This window comes from Panthera uncia, chromosome A2 (assembly GCF_023721935.1).
Source record: "Panthera uncia isolate 11264 chromosome A2, Puncia_PCG_1.0, whole genome shotgun sequence".
Classification (NCBI taxonomy): Eukaryota; Metazoa; Chordata; class Mammalia; order Carnivora; family Felidae; genus Panthera; species Panthera uncia.
In genome coordinates, this window is record NC_064816.1 from 141,283,615 (window position 1) to 141,303,231 (window position 19,617).

General features: G+C 43.2%; 1 protein-coding gene across 1 annotated transcript in view; it reads right to left on the bottom strand.

Moving 5' to 3' along the window:
• COPG2 (COPI coat complex subunit gamma 2) overlaps window positions 1-19,617 on the bottom strand; it is an 88,956-nt gene that overhangs the window by 14,369 nt on the left and 54,970 nt on the right. The window contains exons 12-20 of the mRNA XM_049642998.1: window positions 17,583-17,771; window positions 13,083-13,178; window positions 12,522-12,765; window positions 10,038-10,113; window positions 9,105-9,208; window positions 8,474-8,599; window positions 7,171-7,233; window positions 6,585-6,724; window positions 5,521-5,692 (exon numbers count right to left, since the gene is read on the bottom strand). Of these exons, the coding sequence (XP_049498955.1) occupies window positions 5,521-5,692; window positions 6,585-6,724; window positions 7,171-7,233; window positions 8,474-8,599; window positions 9,105-9,208; window positions 10,038-10,113; window positions 12,522-12,765; window positions 13,083-13,178; window positions 17,583-17,771 (1,210 nt within the window). The remainder of the gene's footprint in view (window positions 1-5,520; window positions 5,693-6,584; window positions 6,725-7,170; window positions 7,234-8,473; window positions 8,600-9,104; window positions 9,209-10,037; window positions 10,114-12,521; window positions 12,766-13,082; window positions 13,179-17,582; window positions 17,772-19,617) is intronic.

Sequence of the window (19,617 nt, forward strand, 5' to 3'; positions counted from 1 at the left end):
AGGGATGGCAGAGGGCCCGGGGGAGGGAGCGGGCGAGAGGCATCCAGAAACTGCCCCCCAAATGTGGACAAGGTCTTGAAGAACCAACCCCCCTGTCCCAGAAGGAAGAGGACAGCCTACGAGGAAGCAGGAGTGGGGGGAGGCGGCCAGAGGAGAGGAGTCAGGAGAGCTGGTGGCCCATTTAAAATGTTGGGGACAACGCTGTCAGTGCAGGGCATGGTGAGAAGATGAAAGGTTAGAGAAAGGACCAGGGACTGACCTCCCAAGTGGCCGACCTGAAACGTAGAGGGGTTAGCAGCGACGTCAGCAGCAGGCGGATTCAGTACAGCACACTGGGACAAAGGGCCGGTCAAGAGGAAGAAGATGTGGCGGAAAAGACCCGTGACCCCCTCACGTGCCCGGCAGGTGGTAGGTGAGAAAGGACAGGACGCTGTGGATGGAGCAGAGTGTCTCTGAGCACAGTCAACGGGACGAGAAGAGCGGCAGGCAGCGGGGGAGGAGGAGACAACCTGTGGCCGCCTGCGGGGCTCAGGTTTGGTAAAAGGGCATCAGGGAGAACGGAACCGCGCCCTGAAGAGCTTCCCAGCAGCGGGGATGTCGGCAGGTCTGGGGGCAAAAGGGGAGGCCCGTGTGCTCGTGAGGCCCGATGGTGGGAGCACGCTAATGAACGTAAGAACGCATAGGTGCTGCTGCGTGACTGTGTGACGGTGTAGAATATTACAGAACATTTACAGCCGAATAAAGCCACATCGGGACGGTGCCGTCACTTGGACCTTGAAAGGACGGCACTGGGCGCCGGTAACCGTGAATGCAACAGACGGCGACGCGCCGTTTATATGTTCGCTGTTTTTCCAACGGAAGGGAGCGGAGGAAACGTGGAAAGAAGTGGCTGAGATGAAATTGGAATTAAGCTGACAGTATACTTACTAAGTAAGCTCGCAACTACTGAGCAACATTATAATGGTGATGATCCGCAGTGCTGCCTGTCAGCTGGATCACAGTTAATGAATGGGATGAAGGGAACTGGGAGAAATACGGAAACATAAATTGTTGCAGAGAAACAGGTGGCTGCCTGCAAACTATGACGTAATCGCGTGGAAGCTGGCCGACTCGGGAGAACGCGCGGTTGTCCAGAGCTAAATTCGGGAAGCGAAGCCTGGACGGAGGGCACCCGCTGCAATCCTCCAGCGCTTCCGGTGTCCAAATACGAAGGTGCGAGTAAGTCATTAGAGGAATTTGGAGGGATGAGAGTAGGTTAAAGAGGAAGTTCCCGAGTGGAACCAGGCCTGAGTGCTACGAACAAGCAGAGGTCTTTTCCCTACAGTCAAAAGAGGGAAAAGAGGAAATGAGCGGATGTGCCACCTTTGTGGTGCATCCTGGAGAGGGGTTATCGTTTAAGAACGGCAGCAACAAAGGTTTGTACCCTGACCACGGTGTGACGAGGGACAGGATGGGGAGACGGGTTGAAAGCCGTACAGCGGGAATGTTAGAAATTTCAGCGTTTGAGGGAAGCCAGGGCGGGTACAAGGAGGAGGGGCAGGTGAAAGGAGATCTGAACCCGGGAACGTTGGTCCAGCTCGTGGGTCAAACTGGAGGAATATGGATTCTAAGGCTGGATGGATACAGATTCCAGTGATCAAGGCAGAGGGAAATGGTGGTTGAACAGTAATTTCGACCTATCCTACTTTTTAAATATCTGAGTAAAAACACAGATTATGTGCTTAGCTTAGAAAAGGGCAGTTTCCCGAGGGGCCGTGAATAAGGATCCCTGTGAGTGGCCGGAGGTGGGTAAAAGTGAACAACTCTGATGCAGATTTTACTTAATTGAAACTGTTCATAGTGTCGGGAGTTATATTATTAATATCGAACACCAAGTAATAGAATGGAGACCACAGATTCGTAAGAGGTAGGAGCCCATCGGAATCCTGCGGTAGCTCAAGAGCAGACGGAGGTTAAGGAGGTGCAGGTACCAAGTCGAGCACAGTTACGAATTGTTATGTGGGAGGCGGCGTCCCTAATGACAGAGAAAAGAGGCTCCTACACCTGTACTATTAAACTGGATCTTCGGATGGGTATCTTCTGTTGAAGACTTTTTAAGTGAGTTATTTAAATGAGGGAAAATGCTTTGAGATGAGAACTATGATGCACTCAAGGCCTGAGAGTCCGATAATAAAAGCAATATAGGGGGCCACAGTGGTTGTGAATCATAATGGAACAAAAAGCTCAACAGGCAGGGGGCATCCTAGAGGTCGGGTGGGGGAAACAGTCCTAGAATGTTGCACATACCCGTAGTCTGTGCTCTCGGGGTGCAATAAACCTTCAGAGGAAAGCAAGTTGCTGAATGGGAAAGGGTGCTAAGAAAGGACGCTGCCCTGAAGGCTTTTCTAAGCACGTCCGCATAAAGGAGGAGTGGCTAGAGGACCTAAGACCGTAGGACTAACTGAATAGAGACCTGGGATAATGGTCAGCTTCCCACAAACGGCCCGTGGTTTGAGGGGAGGATTTACGGGACCATCTTGATGTTGGGCTCGAGTACATTTTATCAGATGGCGTTTAGATTTTTTGCCCACATATAAAGTAAGGGGGAGTGAGCCAAGTTTAAAGATATAGCACAGACCAAGATAACCATGGGAACCACTTCCTGGAGGTCAGAGGGTATGTCCTATGAACTGTGGAAGACTTGATTTTGAAGAGGATAAAGGCAGAAAGTGCATAGTTCCACGACCGAAACAACAACAGCTTCTGTTTATTGAGTGTTTACTATGTGTCTGGCACCATGCTAATCACCTTAGTTAGTTTCATTTCATCTTTACGACAATCCTAACGAGCTTATGGAAATCTAAGAATTTGTCCAAGTTACCCAGTCCGTATGTAGCAGATCCAGATCCCAATCTGTCTCTCCCCAAAACCTATATTCCTTTCTATTATGATATACAGTTTTCAAGTTGAAAAAAATCAGTCTGTAGAATTTCTGTGTGTGTGTGTGTGTGTGTGTGTGTGTGTGTGTGTGTGTGTGATTGTATGGAAAATATACTTTTTGAAATAAGTAGAAGTGATATATAGATCTTCAGGTGATTAGAAAAATTCACAGTATTTGCAATGGGGAAAACACACACAAAAAAAAAAAAAAAAAGAAAAAAAAAAAAGAAAAAAAAAACCAAAAACAGGGTGGTGGTGGTGGTGAAAGACTCTTATTACCATCTATGTCCTGGTATTTCACTTCTGTTCTTTGCACAGCAAAGACTTTGAATTGGCCATAGGTTAAAAATGTTAGAGTTTCTGACCAAGACTAAAGGATAGAAAGGAGTTTGATTTTAAGCAGGTATACGATGGGTCGACTAAATATCGACTACTAACAATTAAATTTTAAAAGTCCGACTGTTGAGACAAAACTCCATTTCTTTTCTCCAAGACGCAAGGACAAGAGTTTATAACTATAAACAGTTTAACACCAATCGGAACACCCTTTGCCAAGTTTAGCAGAAAACAAAGAAAACTTCTCCAAGTGCCAAATTTTTATGAACAAAATACTAACACACCATCAAGCAAAAGAGTCCATAGCCAGCAGACCAAAGGTTGAAACCTCTGGGCTAATTTGTAAGATCTGTGTTTTCAAAATAAAGTAACTCCTTAGAAAGGAGGGGTGAGGAAACCTTCCCGATACTTCCTCTCTTGGTAGAAATGTTTTTTCTTATCGTGGTTTGCTCCTGTACAATGTAATTTCTGTACTTTCAATATCGTTGTTTTCTGTATTTTGATATTGTAAAGTTGTATCTGTTGTATTCTGTTAAGACAACTCCCTGGGGTGTGAGGCACCTGACTTAGTTATCCAAGCGAGCCTGGGGAATTGGGAGGAGCTCGCACTCTCAGCTGGGAAGGGCTTGATTCTTCAGCGAGTTCAGCATTTTGCTTCCCTTTAAAATTAAGTTGCAAAGTAACGGCATCCCTTAAAAACCAGAAACCTTAGAAGTACAATAAGGGGAGGGCTTTTGAGAAAAGGAGAGGTGGCTATTGGGGGGAAAAAAAACAATGATGCAGCGCAGTTTCCCAGGATGATGGCTGAAGCCCAGGGCTGTGTTAAGCCTGGGCCCAGATACTGGTTTGGACCAAGGGAAAATAAAGCTAGCTTTACTGAAGAGCACAGTACAGCCAATTTCATTGGTGGCTGGTGGACGTACTTTAGACAAATGTAACCAGAGGGAAACAGACCAGGAGAGCAAGTGAAGCTGGAAGGGGATGGAGCTAGAGGAACTTCATAAAGGGATCAAGGAGGTAATTAGAAGTCAAAGCCAGATGGCCTAATGCTTGAAGGAGAAATACTGAAGGCCAGATAAGAAAGTGCCTTCCTACCCAGGGGGTTATGGATCCGGGGTGGTTGCAGGATAGACGTGTAGGTCCGACTAGGGCCAGAGGGAACCACCTGGGATTCAGACCCAGCAACGGTGCCAACTTGAATCTACCTCGTGCTAGAGTGAGTAGCCTGGTCTATCGTCCGACGCAGAGGAGATTGGGCAGGGGCTCCCAGAACCAACATCTGAAAAGGGAGTTGGGAGAGGGGCTAAGAGAAGGCAGGTTAAGCCCCAGACGGAACTGAATGATGACCAGGGATAACTATTTACTAGTACTTTTACGATTTCTTGTAACTCTGTAACTTCCCCAGTATTTGTTAATTTTGTTAACTTCTGTTTTTTCCTGTACCGGTAGTAAAAATTGTTCTTTCGTGTACTGGTAGTAAAAATTGTTTTTTCCTGTACTGGTAATAAAAATTGTTGAAAACATCAATGCAATACGTGTGCTTATTTCCGTAAAAACTGGGTAACAGTGTCGGAGTGAATCCGAGAAGAGCTCAGGTGGGAAAACGGGAAAAGAAAATCAAGTGCAATAAATACTTGACATTCATTCAGAGAGGTCGGTCACAAGACCTCAAACCCCAAGTTTGTACATCCTGTTGGCCCTAGCCGTTGGCTCCCCTTCAGAGGTCTCCCCACCCCTCCCTCAAGAGCGCATGTGGGCCAAGGAGAGACTTCCAGTGCCCTTCCCAAATGTGGAGATACAGAGGCTGGCTAAGCCACTCGTCAGGATGAGTCATACTCTCAGACTTGTGCCGTAGGACCCCCAGAAACGATGATCTTAAAATGCCATGGAGCTACCGAATACAAAGTCCTTAGGAGGCCCCCGAAAAAAATCTTGAGAAGTAGGCTACGATCCTTCACAGGCGACACCAGGTACACGAACCCTCATTCGTGGTCACACCGTTACGACAGAAAGCACGGGTTCCTTTCGGAGCTACCGCCGTATACGTTCAGTTTAAACGTCCCGCAAGTATTACTTAGAGACCTGGTTATAAAACTGGTGTTTCTGCAGGAGCTAATTTTATCAATGTAAATATACCATCATTGTCATTGCATGTAATTCTGGAAGAGGACCATATTCCTGACCCCCAAACATCTGCCCAGACGTTTAAGAGCTCAAGTTGCCCTGCGTTCTGAACCTTATCTCCTCCCTCCTGTGGGTTGGTACCTGCTGTCGAATCATCATCAGGCAAACGGACAAGAGTGTAACATATTCCTGGTTGGTTATAAGGGAGGCTGGGGGCTGGGATGCAGCACAGCACTTCGTAGGAATCTGATGGTTCCACCTGCACTGTCACCTTCTCCAGCAGCTGGTCATTGAGAGTATTGGTGCATTCAAACTGAAAAGTGAGCAGACAGAAAAGCTATGGTGGAGAAGAACTGATTTCCAGCAAGTTGTTCCTTCCCACGCATAATCCACAGCTCTGTTCTGGGACCCACTGTCCCTTTCCTCTCTGCACTGTCCTGCAGGTCCCCTCCTAAGACTTCCCTCGAGGCAACACGACAGCCTTGAGTTCTTTTTGTTTGCATTATTCATCAGTTTTTTGCTTCTTCCTGAGACTGAGGTCTACTGAACAAGACAGTAGAAGGCTGACAGCTAAGAGGCAAACTGAAATCCAAGTTCTTGGAACAAGCCACTTAATTTACCCTGATGTTAAATGAGGATTTTTTTTTTTAAATTTTTTTTAATGTTTATTTATTTTTGAGACAGAGAGAGACAAAGCATGAACAGGGGAGGGGCAGAGAGAGAGGGAGACACAGAATCTGAAACAGGCTCCAGGCTCTGAGCTGTCAGCACAGAGCCCGACGCGGGGCTCGAACTCACGGACCGTGAGACCATGACCTGAGCTGAAGTCGGACGCTCAACCAACCGAGCCACCCAGGCGCCCCGAGGATTATTTTTTAATAGGTTATATACTTGATGTTGTGCCAGCTACTTCAGACATTTCGGTTTTACGTCCTTTTAAAGTTTAACCATCATTGATTTTGAGATTGAAAAAAATAAAAAATAAAAAAATAAAAAGAAAGAAAGAAAGAAAGAAAGAAAGTTTAACCATCATACGAAGGCATTTCTACAGTACTGAGTCAGGAAAAAAAAACCCAGAAATGAGGCCAAGTTACTGCTCAGTAAAATCATAATCATAAACTAGAATCATACACCAAAGGGGAGTCGATACTCATCTCTAAAGCACACGGAGCCAGGGCGGGAGCCACGGATAGCCCTTCTCTCACCTGGAACACGATGTGATCGGTAAACATGTGCTTGATACAACGAACAAAATATTCTGTCTCTGCTTCTGTAAGTTGAACAGGCTCAGAAGACTTGAACAAGGGTCCTAGGTTCATAAACTCGGGAACGGCGGCCAATTGTTCTTTCAAGGAAAAAAAAAAAAAAGAAGAGAAGAAAGTCACAGAGGAAAAGACATGCCTCTGGGTGCCTCAAATGTTTTACGTTTCCACTGCTTCACTAACAGTTGGAAGGCTCTACTAGAATGTCCCCGAGCGTTAGTGAAGTAATCTTTTATGAGAGTTTATCTATTGAATTACTACAAAGAAAAATAAATTCCTAGTATTGTAAAATTTGAGTTCCCCATTAACTGAGACACCTAGTAAGAACAACTCTCCCAGTTAGTGACTTAGCAGTTGGAAATTGAAAAGTCCCAGGGATTCCCGGTAGCCGCCACTTATGACGATAAATGATTCGCACAAAGGTTTCCAGGGCTGAGAATTAATCAACTTGAATAAAAGTAGCGGACTTCATTATATTTACTGTGCCTGGGGTGCGAGACTATTACTTCTACCCATTAAATCATCCTACCTTGGAAAATGTCTTGCCTGGAAGGAGCCAGCTTCTCTGGCTTGGTAGCCACGAGTGTGATTTCTGCAAAGACAGATGTGAACAGTCAAATGAGCCTCCCGCCCACTGTCAAGCTAAAAACGTAGACAGAAACTTCTAGCGGATGTACAAGGAGCTATTCCCTAAATTATACCAGTCGGTTCTCTGTCCCCCTTTTCAGAGAGATGCTCATATTGAAATGTATTTAGTGAATGTAGTTTGTGAAATAATCAGTGGGCCTAAAAATCCAGAATTTGCTTTAAAGGGACCAGGATGTCCCAAAAAAACCAAACTACTAAAAGGCACAATTTATATAACAGACCTCATGACCGAGACAGAAAGATGAGTTGTGTCATAACAGAAAAACTGAGAATGTGGAAGGTTAGAAGATCTCTCTCCTCCTCACCTCGAGCCACTAAACTCTTTTCTTTTTTGAGTTTTAAAGTGAGATATTCTTTGGGAATGTTTTTTATGAGCTTGTGCCATACATTCTTTCACAACAAGCCTCCAGTAGCAAAATTAAGAATTTCCCAATCTCAGAAAATAAAAAACGGCAGCTGGCAGCATAGTCACTGCCCTGAGACACGCAGTGACCACGAACTTCACACGCGGGAACACTTAGCAGCGAAAGAAGAAAAAACTCAATCTGGGTCATGTTTCATACTCTAGGAGAAAACCAGGAAAAAACTTTTGAAAACCCTAATTAAAAAAATACATCCGGGGCGCCTGGGTGGCTCAGTCGGTTGGGCGTCCGACTTCGGCTCAGGTCATGATCTCGCGGTTCGTGGGTTCGGGCCCAGTGTCGGGCTCTGTGCTGACAGCTCAGAGCCTGGAGCCTGCTTCCGATTCTGTCTTCCTCCCTCTCTGCCCCTCCCCCACTCACGCCTCTGTCTCTCTCTCAAAAATAAAGATTAAAAAAATAATAATAAAAAATAAAAAACACACCCAGGGGCGCCTGGGTGGCTCAGTCGGTTAGGCCTCCAATTCTTGATTTTGGCTCAGGTCATGATCTCACAGTTAGTTCGTGGGTTCAAACCCCACGTCGGGACTCTGTGCCGACAGTGCAGAGCCTCCTTGGGATTCTCTGCTTCCCTCTCTCTCTGCCCCTCCCTGCTCTCTAAATAAATAAACATTAAAAAAAAAAAATCCATGTTAAGTTCCATAAGATTCAGGAGCGACGATTAAACAAATCAAAGAAGTCTTTGTGAAAATATACTAACAGCGTATTTCACTGGTGCAAAATCACTCACACATAGGAAAACGAACAGCAAAGTGTTCCCGTTACCTGCTTTCTGTTCAAAGACAGGAGCCATAGCAAGAGGAATGGATTTCATGTCAAAGGGCTTTTCTGAAGGCTCCAATGTGTACTGGTGTAAGGCTTTCTCCATCCCCGGCACAGAGACAGTGAGGCCTACAAAACAGAAATCTCAGCATTCTAACTCCTTGCCCATCCTAGGATCCAGACAGGCCCAGATGTGTAGTATTTATCTAAGCTTTCTGAAGAAAGAGAAGGATGAAGCCACAGACTTCGTAACTTAAATGGTTCAAACTGAAGCTGTCTTATAAGACTGCCTTCTAATTTTGCCCAAGGAAGCATGGGAGCAGAGCATCAAGATATCCAACAAATCAGAAGTCCCTTCCAGGAAAGAAAGCAACTTAGCCACGTGGGAACAACCGTAACATAGAGGGAAAAGGTAGAGCCAATCCAGGGGAAGTTCAAGGAGAACCAGCAACAAGCAGTGCTCTCCGGGCCCTTACATACTTTCGGTGCCCCTAGAAACGGAAGCGCGTGCAAAGACAAACGACAAGCATGTGCCTAGTGAAGTCGGCTCTTAATGCAGATCACAAGATAATGCTTCCAAGATGCCATCTGGGGACCAAAAACGTATTTGTCTCCATTCCTGGCTCTCACTGACCGTTGAAGATGTAGGTAGCATTCAGTGACATCTGCCTCTGCTGCAGCACATTCAGGTAGAAAGTAGCTCTGTCCCGAACCTCATCATCAGTATCCATCATGCACCTGTCCAGGGGACACAGAAGAGGCACGTCACAGCACCCTCAGATTTTCCGGGAGCTTTCCTTCCCACCATACCCAAACGACACAGAGCAGGCTGTCCGACACTACCTTTGGAAAAGAGCTCAACAGCCAACAGTGGATCCTACAATCTCCATAAATTTGGGAGACTGTCCTGAACTGGTAAAGAAATAGGGTCTTTATGAACCAGAAGCACTACGTAAGCAGGCATTAAAATGATTAGGAAGAATACAAAAACATGAGATAGCAGGTTGGAGTCTAGTCTTGAATATGCAGCCACATGACCCTGGTAAAGACTTAGACTTCCTCATCATTAAGAGATGGGACTATTACGCGTTCTAAGGATACTAAAAAGGATTCAGAATCCAGCCACTGTTACTACTCAAATGGCAATTTGTTTTATTTCAACCAGCCAGCCTTTAGCTTATAATTTTTCTGCTTCAATTATAAGATGTAATCACCGAGTATTTGCTAAAGCAGATCTTTTCCTCATCAAATAGGGAACCATGGAAACCACGAAAAGCTGATTTTTCAACTCTCCATAGCGAATCACTTTGAAGTTGGCCCCTACTCTGCAAATTGAGGCACATATATTTAAGTCACTTCCTCAAACTCCATGGGAGAAAGTCAAAATGAAATCTACGTGTGCACACACAATTACTAGAAAGATAACAAAAATGCCATTCGCCCCTGACTTACTCCATCAGTTCTACTCTTAGGCTCCACGGAACATTTGATATGGTACAATGAAGCATTGTCTGTTCAGTCATATGGGGTCCCTTAAAAAAAAAAAAAAAAAAAAAGACATACTTACCTTTGTAAGAGGACAAGGATGCTTGGGAGAAGATTCTCATTTTGAGCCCCAAATTTAGCCAAAGCACTCACAGCAGCTACAATGAAGCATAAAACAGAACAACATAAATACTGTATTGGTGTCTCAGGGGTACGCAGTAATTATTCAAAAAACAAAAACCAAAAAAAGAAGCTTCCCTGTGTTCAGTGGGAATAAACTCTCTTAATTTGTGTGTTTCTTGATTTTATCTCTTTGCCCCGTTTAAGCCTAACTAGAAATCTGCAGGCCCAAGACAGCTATGGATAGGAAAATTCTCTATGCACTGAGAAAAAAGAATCATATGTGTGTGTGTGTGTGTATATATATATATATATATATACATATGTGTATATATATATATGTATGTATATATATATATATATATATATATATATATATATAGGCCTTCCTCCACTCTGACCACAGCCCCCTGTATACCACAGTGACGTAATTAAGCTCTAACACAAACAACCAACCCCAAGCATAAAAAGCAACTCTACTATTAAATTCACTCCATTCAGGAAAAGATTTATTGCTTACCTAACTTTTGTCGGGAGTGGTGCCGGGGGTAAAAAGAGAAAAGACACAGTCCCTGATCTCAGGGAGTTGGACTCTAGTGGAGAAGACAGGTAAGTAAAGAGACAATGACAACGTGGTAAAGTCCACGGCAGAACTACATCCAGGATGCTACGTGAGAAGAGAGAGAGAGGAGCCTAAATCAGAACTGCTGGAGAAGTGACCCAAGGATGGACGCTTGCCACCTGCGCTAAAACTTGAGGGGACAAGTCAAGTTAGCCAGAGGGAAAGGGCGGGGAAGGAGCGCCACAGGCAGAGAGAACAAATCCAAGGCGGGGGGAGGCAGTGACACGACGGAACAGGTACGCTTGAGCCTCACGCTTCTTACGACCGGACATCGAATACAGGGCACACCTGGGTATTTGTAACAGGGCGCATTACGAACTGGCTGTTCGTAAGCAGACTCTGTGCGCCAAGGCCATTTTGGAAGCCGAGTGTGGAGAACAGACTGGACACCTGTGAGACTACCAGGCAGTCGGACTAGGCGGGCATCTGAAATGGAGGAGGGCCTGCACCAGCACTTGGGGAAACAGAAAAGAGAGAATGCAGAAACGCTAAGGCGGCGGAGTTGACGGAACTTTGTCAGGGAGCCGATGGGGCTTCTAGAACGGCAGAATCCGCTTCCGTCTTGACGGCTGAGTGGATGGTAAAGGTGAGGACTTCCATTTGGGTTGCATCTGAAGTGCCTCAGACAGGGGCATACAAGTTCAGGAAAGAGACCCGGGGCCGCAATGCCGCGGCATAGCAGTGGAGCTCGGAAAACGACCCCCACAAAAGACAGCGTTACAGCCATTAGTACGAAGTGTGTGTATTCTCAAGTGTGTATTTTTTGAGGGTGTATTTTTAAGTTGGTAAGACAGACCCCCAAGGGAAATGAGCATTTTAAGGAACGAAAGAGGAGCCTTACAAATCAGGCTGGGGAGGGACGGAAGTCACGGGCTCTCGTGGACACCAAGCGGAGAGTTTCGAGATGTGTTCAGCCACTCATTCAGGCCGAAGGAGGTGAACAAAGGTAAGAACTTGATTTTCCAACTAGCTTATCGGTAACTTTAAAAATTAGCTTCGGAGGGCTTTTAAGGGAGAGAGCCAGTTTATTGTGAGCTGAAGAAAAAATGGGGAATAAATTCACGGAGGCAGTTAGTAACGGCTACTTCAAGTTTATCTGACAGGGGAGGTATAGTCAATACCTGGTAAGAAACAGTGCATCAGAGGAAGATTTATATATATATTTTTAATCTTCTTGAATATTTATTCAGTTTTTGAGGGAGCGAGAACAAGAACAAGCGGGAGAGGGACAGAGAGAGAGAAGGAGACACACAATCCGAAGCAGACTCCAGGCTCTGAGCTGTCAGCGCAGAGCCCGACGAGGGGCTCAAACTCATGAACTGCGAGATCATGACCTGAGCTGAAGTCGGACGCTTAACCGACTGAGCCACCCAGGTGCCCCAGTTTATATTTTTAATAGGAGAGCTTTTCACCTGTTCATATGCTCAGGGGAAGGAATGATTAGAGAGGAGGAAGTCAAAAAAAATGTCCTAAGATCTCTTGAAAAAGTCACTTAAAAATCCACACACGCGCGCGCGCGCACACACACACACACACACACACTTCATACTAATGGCTCTAAGTCTGAGAAAAACCACCTGATGCCATCACAGCATTCCTATCATACTGAAAGTCAAGAGTTATCTGTCTATAACCAGCAGCAGAAATCCGGATGGAAACCGAGCGCCAACAAAGAGCTGCGTTATCTGGCCTAAGTAGGTCCCAAGCCCCCACCCTCACTCAGACCTTGCAACTTCATTTTCCAATTTCATCACCACCCCCCTGAGTTAATAAGCATTTCAGAGGATTAGGAGTCCCGTCGGTATCAGCGTTCCAATGACTCACCAGCTCTGACAGCCTCGTTCTCCAGTACAACCCTATTAAAGATAAAGCGGATATACTTGGAGGGGACGGGCGTTCTGGGGCCCTCTTTGCCCAACAAGTGTAGAATCTTAGTGGCCAGAACAGTGTGTTCACAGTCCTCAATGAATTCACAAAGGTGGGCTAGACCGGCTTCTTTACCCTCGGGGTTCTCTTCCACAATGCTGATTATGCAGTCCACAATGGCTCGCTTATATTCAAAGCCTCCCTGGCAAAAGAGAAAACTGCCATTCATTCGGAGGAGGACGCTTTTTGACGAAATGCTTCTAACTCCGAGGCTCAAGCTTATAATATTCAAATTTCATTTCCTTTCCCTTCTGAAAGAAACAAAAGTGTCTGTGCTCCCAGTGCTAAAACAACAGCATGTTTAGTGATGAGAAGACGGCAACCAGAATTAAGCACACTATTTCGGAGGCATGCTGAGAGGATAAAGCTGTTTTAAATACGACGGATGGGATGTCATGGGAATCGTTAAGAATTTGAGAGAGCAACTTTCTATGATGAGAATATGTCTTGTCTACCTACATCATCTCGGAGCATGTTGGAGAGGAAAGTCATCATGACGCTGTGCTTTCGAGGGTATTTCTGGCAGAGAGCACTGATGGCCTGTACAACCACCACCTGTAGAAAAACACAGAAAGGATGTTCGTCTTTACAGCTTTAGCTACAAGGCATACTTTGCCTCTTACTCGCTGCAAGCTAAGAAGGGGCTGTAGTTACCTCAAATGGCAATAAGGCTTCTCCGTGAAGGATCGGGTAGGAGGGCTCAAAGGAAAATAAACAACAATTTTCAAGAGACCCCAGCCCCTTGCTCTAAGCACATAAGCCCAGAAAAATTTTAAAGTCAACAGTGAAGAGAAAAAGCGTAAACAGACCGATTTCCGTAGAAGAAAGAGTTACTAAGGAACTAGTTCACAAAATGGTTTCTAGGAAAATGTTACCACAACTTAACTTTAAAGACCAGTGTCAAGAAATAAGTAGGGTGTGAAATTTTACCCTACTTGCAAGCTAACACGTTAGTCTGCGATTTCACGGATTGCTGGGAGAGAAAACACGAGACTCCTGGATCAGAGATGGGCGGCTAAATACTCACAGCAATGGCAGTAGTTAGAGCATCAGCATCTGGGGCAGTATCCTCGGCCCCAATTCCCAGAGGGCAATGCGAAAAGGGCTACGGTAGCTCCCATTACGGAAGAACCCTGAGGTATGGAACTCAAATATTTTACATCTTTATTATACTGGACAGTGAGCATGCCTGCTTTTTGCTCTAGAGAAAGCACTAGGTGTATCTTCTAGGGAAAGGTGGAAACCTGCCTTCTACTTTTAATTTTTTAATTTTTAAATGTTTACTCATTTTTGAGAGAGAGACACACACACACACACACACACACACACAGTGCGAGCCAGGGAGGAACAGACAGAGAGGGAGACACAGAATCTGAAGCAGACTCCAGGCTCTGAGCTGTTAGCACAGAGCCCGATGGGGGGGCAGGGGGGCTCGAACCCACGAACCGTGAGATCGTGACCTGAGCCGAAGTCAGACGCTTAACCGAATGAGCCACCCAGGCAACCCAGTTTTATTATTTTTTTACTGTTTATTTATGTTTGAGACAGAGAGAGTGAGTGAGAGAGAGAGCATGAGTGGGAGAGGGGCAGAGAGAGAGGGAGACACAGAATCTGATGCAGGGTACAGGCTCTGAGCTGTCAGCACAGAGCCTGACGTAGGGCTTGAACCCGTGAACCATGAGATCATGACCTAAGCTGAAGTCGGACCCTTAACCAACTGAGCCAACTAGGCTCCCCTGTCCTTTACTTTTAGAGGGAGAAGCTATTATCTATCTCTAAGGCTGGAAGAGATCTTGAACTATACAAAGGGAACATGTACATGCATAACTAATGAGATCTAATGGATACAAACATGTATAATAGCAACAACAGACAATATCAGAAAAGCATTTTAAGAACATTCAAAACTAACATAAACATACTATAAAACATTAAGGCACAACAGTACGCTTGAACAAATTAAAAGATATCCCTTGTTCTCGGATAGGATGTCTCAACAACATCAAGATGACATCTGTTTTCCCCTACGTTAACGTACAAAGTCAATGTGATCCCAATAAAAATGTCAATGAGATTTTTCATGACGCTAGACAAGTTAGTACTAAAATTCACAAGGAAAAATAAACATGTAAGAATAGCTAGAGAAAAAAACCAAAGAGGGGGTATTAATACTTCCTATAAAGCTCGTATATTTAAAATAGTGTGTGGTACTGATGTATGACTAAATGAACAACAAAACAGAACAGAAAGCCCAAAAATAGACCCACGTACATATGGAAACTTCGTATATGACAAAGGTGGTGTCTCAAACCACTGGGGCAAAGACCCGTCTTTTAAATAAAATTTGGAGGGGGGTGTCTGGGTGGCTTGGTCGGTTAAGCGTCCGACTTCGGCTCAGGTCACGATCTCGCGGTCCGTGAGTTCGGGTCCCGCATCGGGCTCTGTGCCGACAGCTCACAGCCTGGAGCCTGTTTCAGATTCTGTGTCTCCCTCTCTCTGTGACCCTCCCCCGTTCATGCTCTGTCTCTCTCTGTCTCAAAAATAAATAAACGTTAAAAAAAAAAAATTAAAAATAAATAAATAAATAAATAAAATTTGGAGGCAGGGAGAGCAATGAGATAATCATTGAAAAAGGGTAAGATTAGATCCATTTCTCATACCGTATGTAATAATAAAATCCAATGGATCAGAGATTTAAATGTAAAACGTGAAACTATATATACACTAGAAGAAATCATAGGTGAATCCTTATTCACCCAATCAAAGTCTATAATCTGAAGGGAAAGGCTTTCTAACTATTCCCCAAAAGTCAAATGCAACAAGATGGACAAATCTGACCACATAAAGAGAACGAACTTTCGCATAAATAAAATATGAAAGACATCAGAAGAAAAGTCAAAAGACAAATGACAAACAGGGAGAAAATATCACATTTCACAGATAAAGAGCTAATATCCCTACGATATAAAAAACCTGAAATAACTGAGGAAATAAAAGACCAAACTTCCTATAGAAGAAGATGGAGAAAAGAGATGAGCAAACAATATTCAAAAAGAATTATTAAATGATCTTCAAAAATGTAAAAAGATGTTTACCTTCCTTCATAAGAAGAGAAACTCATTAAAACTACATTGAGATACATTCTCTCACCCATCAGGTTGGCAAAACTTCAAAATACAAGCCACTCTACTAGTGAGACTATGGGGAAACTGGCACTCTATTACATTGCTGGTGCCATTTAGCATTCTGTACAAAACTGCATGTCGATTTACCCTTCAACCTAGCATGTGACCTTCTAGGAACTGACCCTGAGATGCACCTCCAACATTTTGAGAAAACATATGCACAAGGTTATCCGCTGCAGTTACTTGTAATTGCAAAAGACTGAAACCTAAATGTCTAAGCACAGGAGGCTCATTCAGTAAGCTATACTACAAAATGACCTTCATAATCTCCCAAGGTTCCCCAGGATTCAAAATGTCCACCTGAATATACAGGCTACGTTTGTTTTTTTAAAAGTCTAGATATATACTAGAAGGGAGTAAGTAGAGCCAGTTATACTTCTTGGCTGAGAATTAAATAAGAAAGAAATAATAACATCTTTCTACTTTAATTCTTTTAACTGAAATTTATTTTATTGTTCTTTTGATCATCTCTGACACATTCTCACCAGTTCTATTCAACACTGTAGTGGAAGTCCTAGTCATTTTAATTAGGCAAGAAGAAAAAGAAAGGGAAGGCTTTTAGATTGGAAATGAAGAAGTAAAACGGTCTCTATTCACAGATAACATGATTATTTATATAGACAACCCTAAGGAATGCATAACAACTACTGGAACCAATAAGGTTTCAGTATCAGAAAGGATACCAAGTTATGAGAAAAAGAAGTATTTTTATATACTACTAGCAAACAATAAAACAGAAATTTTAATAGAAAAAAAGCATAAAATATTTATAATTTAGCAAAAGATGAGCAAGACCGATAGAGTAATTGGTAATAAACATTACTCAGAGACATTAAAGAAGACCTATATAAAGGCAGAGGTATACCATATTCATGAACTGGAAGAATATGGTTATGATGTCAGTTCTCCCCATATTTATTTATAGATTCAACATCACCCCAATCATAATCCTAACTGACTTTGTTTTATACAAATTATAAGCCAGCTCTAAATTTTATATGGAAATGTCAAGGACCTATAATATTAAAAAAGGGCAAATTGAAAGAACATACTACTTGACACTTAAAGAGGTACCATAAAGCTACATTAATCAATACAGTTTGGTAATGACACAGGATTGACAAAGAGATCAACAGAATATTCTAAGGAGCCCAGATATATACCTACAATTATATGATTATCTGCTTTTCAGACAAAGATGTCAAAGCATTCCAATGGGGAAAGAGAATTCTTTTCAACAAATTATGTTGGAATGACTAGATATTAGTATGGAAAAAACCTGAACTTACCACATGCAATACATAAATATTAATTCAAATCGGATCAGAGGCCAAAATGTAAAAGCTGAAACCATAAAACATTTAAAACACAAGAAAGTATCTTTAAGGCTTGGAAGTAGACAAAACAATAACAGTAAAAGAAAAAGATGAATAAATTAGACTTCAGAAAAATTTAACACTTTTGCTCATCCAGAGACACTGTGAAGGGGCGCCTGGATGGATGAGTCGGTTAAGCGTCCAACTTCGGCTCAGGTCATGATCTCACGGTTTGTGAGTTCGAGCCTCGCATCGGGCTCTGTGCTGACAGCTCAGAGCCCGGAGCCTGCTTCGGATTCTGTGTGTGTCTCTCTCTCTGCCCCTCCCCCGCTCATGCGCTGTCTCTCTCTGTCTCCAAAATAAATAAGCATTAAAAAAATAATAATAATAAGACACTGTTAAGAAAAGAAATAGGCAAGCCAGAGACTGGGAGAAAACAATCATATTTAAACTTTTACCTTGAACTCATCTGAGATTTCAGACACAAAAGAAGATATCTGTTTCATGAGCCTGTCCACACTGCTCTCACTCCCTGTTTTGAGGAGTGTAGTAATGGCCAGGGTAGCAATGCTTCTGTTTGAGTCTGTGATCAAGTTTTCTAAGTCCAGATTGCAGGCAGTAACAGCAGAGGGGTGCTTCATTGCCACCTTGTGGAAGGGCAAGAAAAATAAATTAAGCAAACTGCTATTGCTGAAGACCAGAACTTTAAAAAACAATGAAAGAAAAAAATAGAAATTTTAATTAAGGTAAGTGACTTTTAAAAATCTAAATGCGGGTCGGGGAGGGGGGGGCGCCTGGGTGGCTCAGTTGGTTGAGCGTCCGACTTCGGCTCAGGTCATGATCTCACAGCTCATGAGTTCGAGCCCCGTGTCGGGCTCTTGTGCTGACAGCTCAGAGCCTGGAGCCTGCTTCGGATTCTGTGTCTCCCGCTCTCTCTGCCCCTAACCCACTCACATTCTGTCTCTGTCTCTCTCAAAAATAAATAAACATTAAAAAAAATTTTTTTTTAATCTAAATGGGACAATATAGGTCCAAAGTAATTGTTTCAAGAAGAACATTTCCAATTAATATGGTATGAAATAGCATTTGGTAAATGATTAACTATGCCAGAGTCATAGTGTATAACAGCATTTTCTCTTCCTAGGTTTCTATAACCTTTATAACAATATCGTAGTCCGTGTTTTATTACACTTGGCCTGTTTTTCTTTATAGTACATGTGTACGTGGATGTCTATTCTACTAGATGTAAGGATCTCAGAGAATAGCACCCAGTGTGGTAAACACTGCTCAAAGAGTGTTAATGGCTTATCACTCAGAAAACATTTCTGTCTTTAAGCAAACTCCAGCCAAATTGGTTTGTTCGTGCTCATCACAACATGTCTATCATCTGGCTTCTTTGCTTCTGTCAAAATTGTTCACCCCTCCGACTATCTCAATACTGGTATAGAATCCATTACCCACAATTTAAAAAATTTGAGAACTCAGCAAAGCATTGGCATCGAAATTCATTTTAACAGGAAAATCTGACCCAAACTAATGTAAAACTAGTTAAATAATAATTTAAGAGGACAGTCATATATATACCACAGAAATATTTATGTGTCTAATGGCAGGGTATTGCTCGAGGTTCAGTGGGGTGAGTATGTAAGAGATAGAACCATATCACCTTCCTAAAACTCACACAAGACTGAATTCTGAGACACATCTGGCCCTAATATTACAGATCAAAGAATGTGGACCTATGTCAACTCTTTAAAATATAACTCTAATTGTTATTCTCTATTGGGACACCTGGGTGGCTCTGTCGGTTAAGCGTCCGACTCTCAGTTTCAGTTCAGGTCACGATCTCGTGGTTTCATGGGTTCGAGCCCTGCGTCGGGCTCTGCGCTGACAGTGTGGAGCCTGCTTGGGATTCTCTCTCTCCCTCTCTCTCTCTGCCCCTCCTCTGCTTATGCTCTCTCGCTCTCTCTCAAATAAAAACTTAAAAAAAAATCTTTAATTGTTATTCTCTACAGGGTTCTTCCATGGCCGTCCTACCAAGTTTCTTCCGCGGCTTCTCTCTCCTCCAGTTGTTCATACAATTAATTTATAACTGATCACACACTACCTGATGACAAGTCCTCTACTACCTTAAACTTTCATTTATGGTTACTTATTCTGTGTTTCTAAGTTATATCCTGTAGAACTATGCTGTCCAATATGGTAGCCAATAGCCAAATGTGACTAATAAGCATTTGAAATGTGGCTAGTCCAAATTAAGATATGCTCTAAATATAAAATATACACTGGATATTAAACATTTAATATGAAAAAAATATAAGGCAAAATAGATCTTTAATAATTTTATAATGATTACATGTTGATATGACATTTTACATATATTAGGGTAAATTAAACGTATTATTACCATTAATTTCATCTTGACAGGGCACCTGGGTGGCTCAATCGGTTAAGCTTAAGCGTCTGACTTCAGCCCAGGTCATGATCTCACAG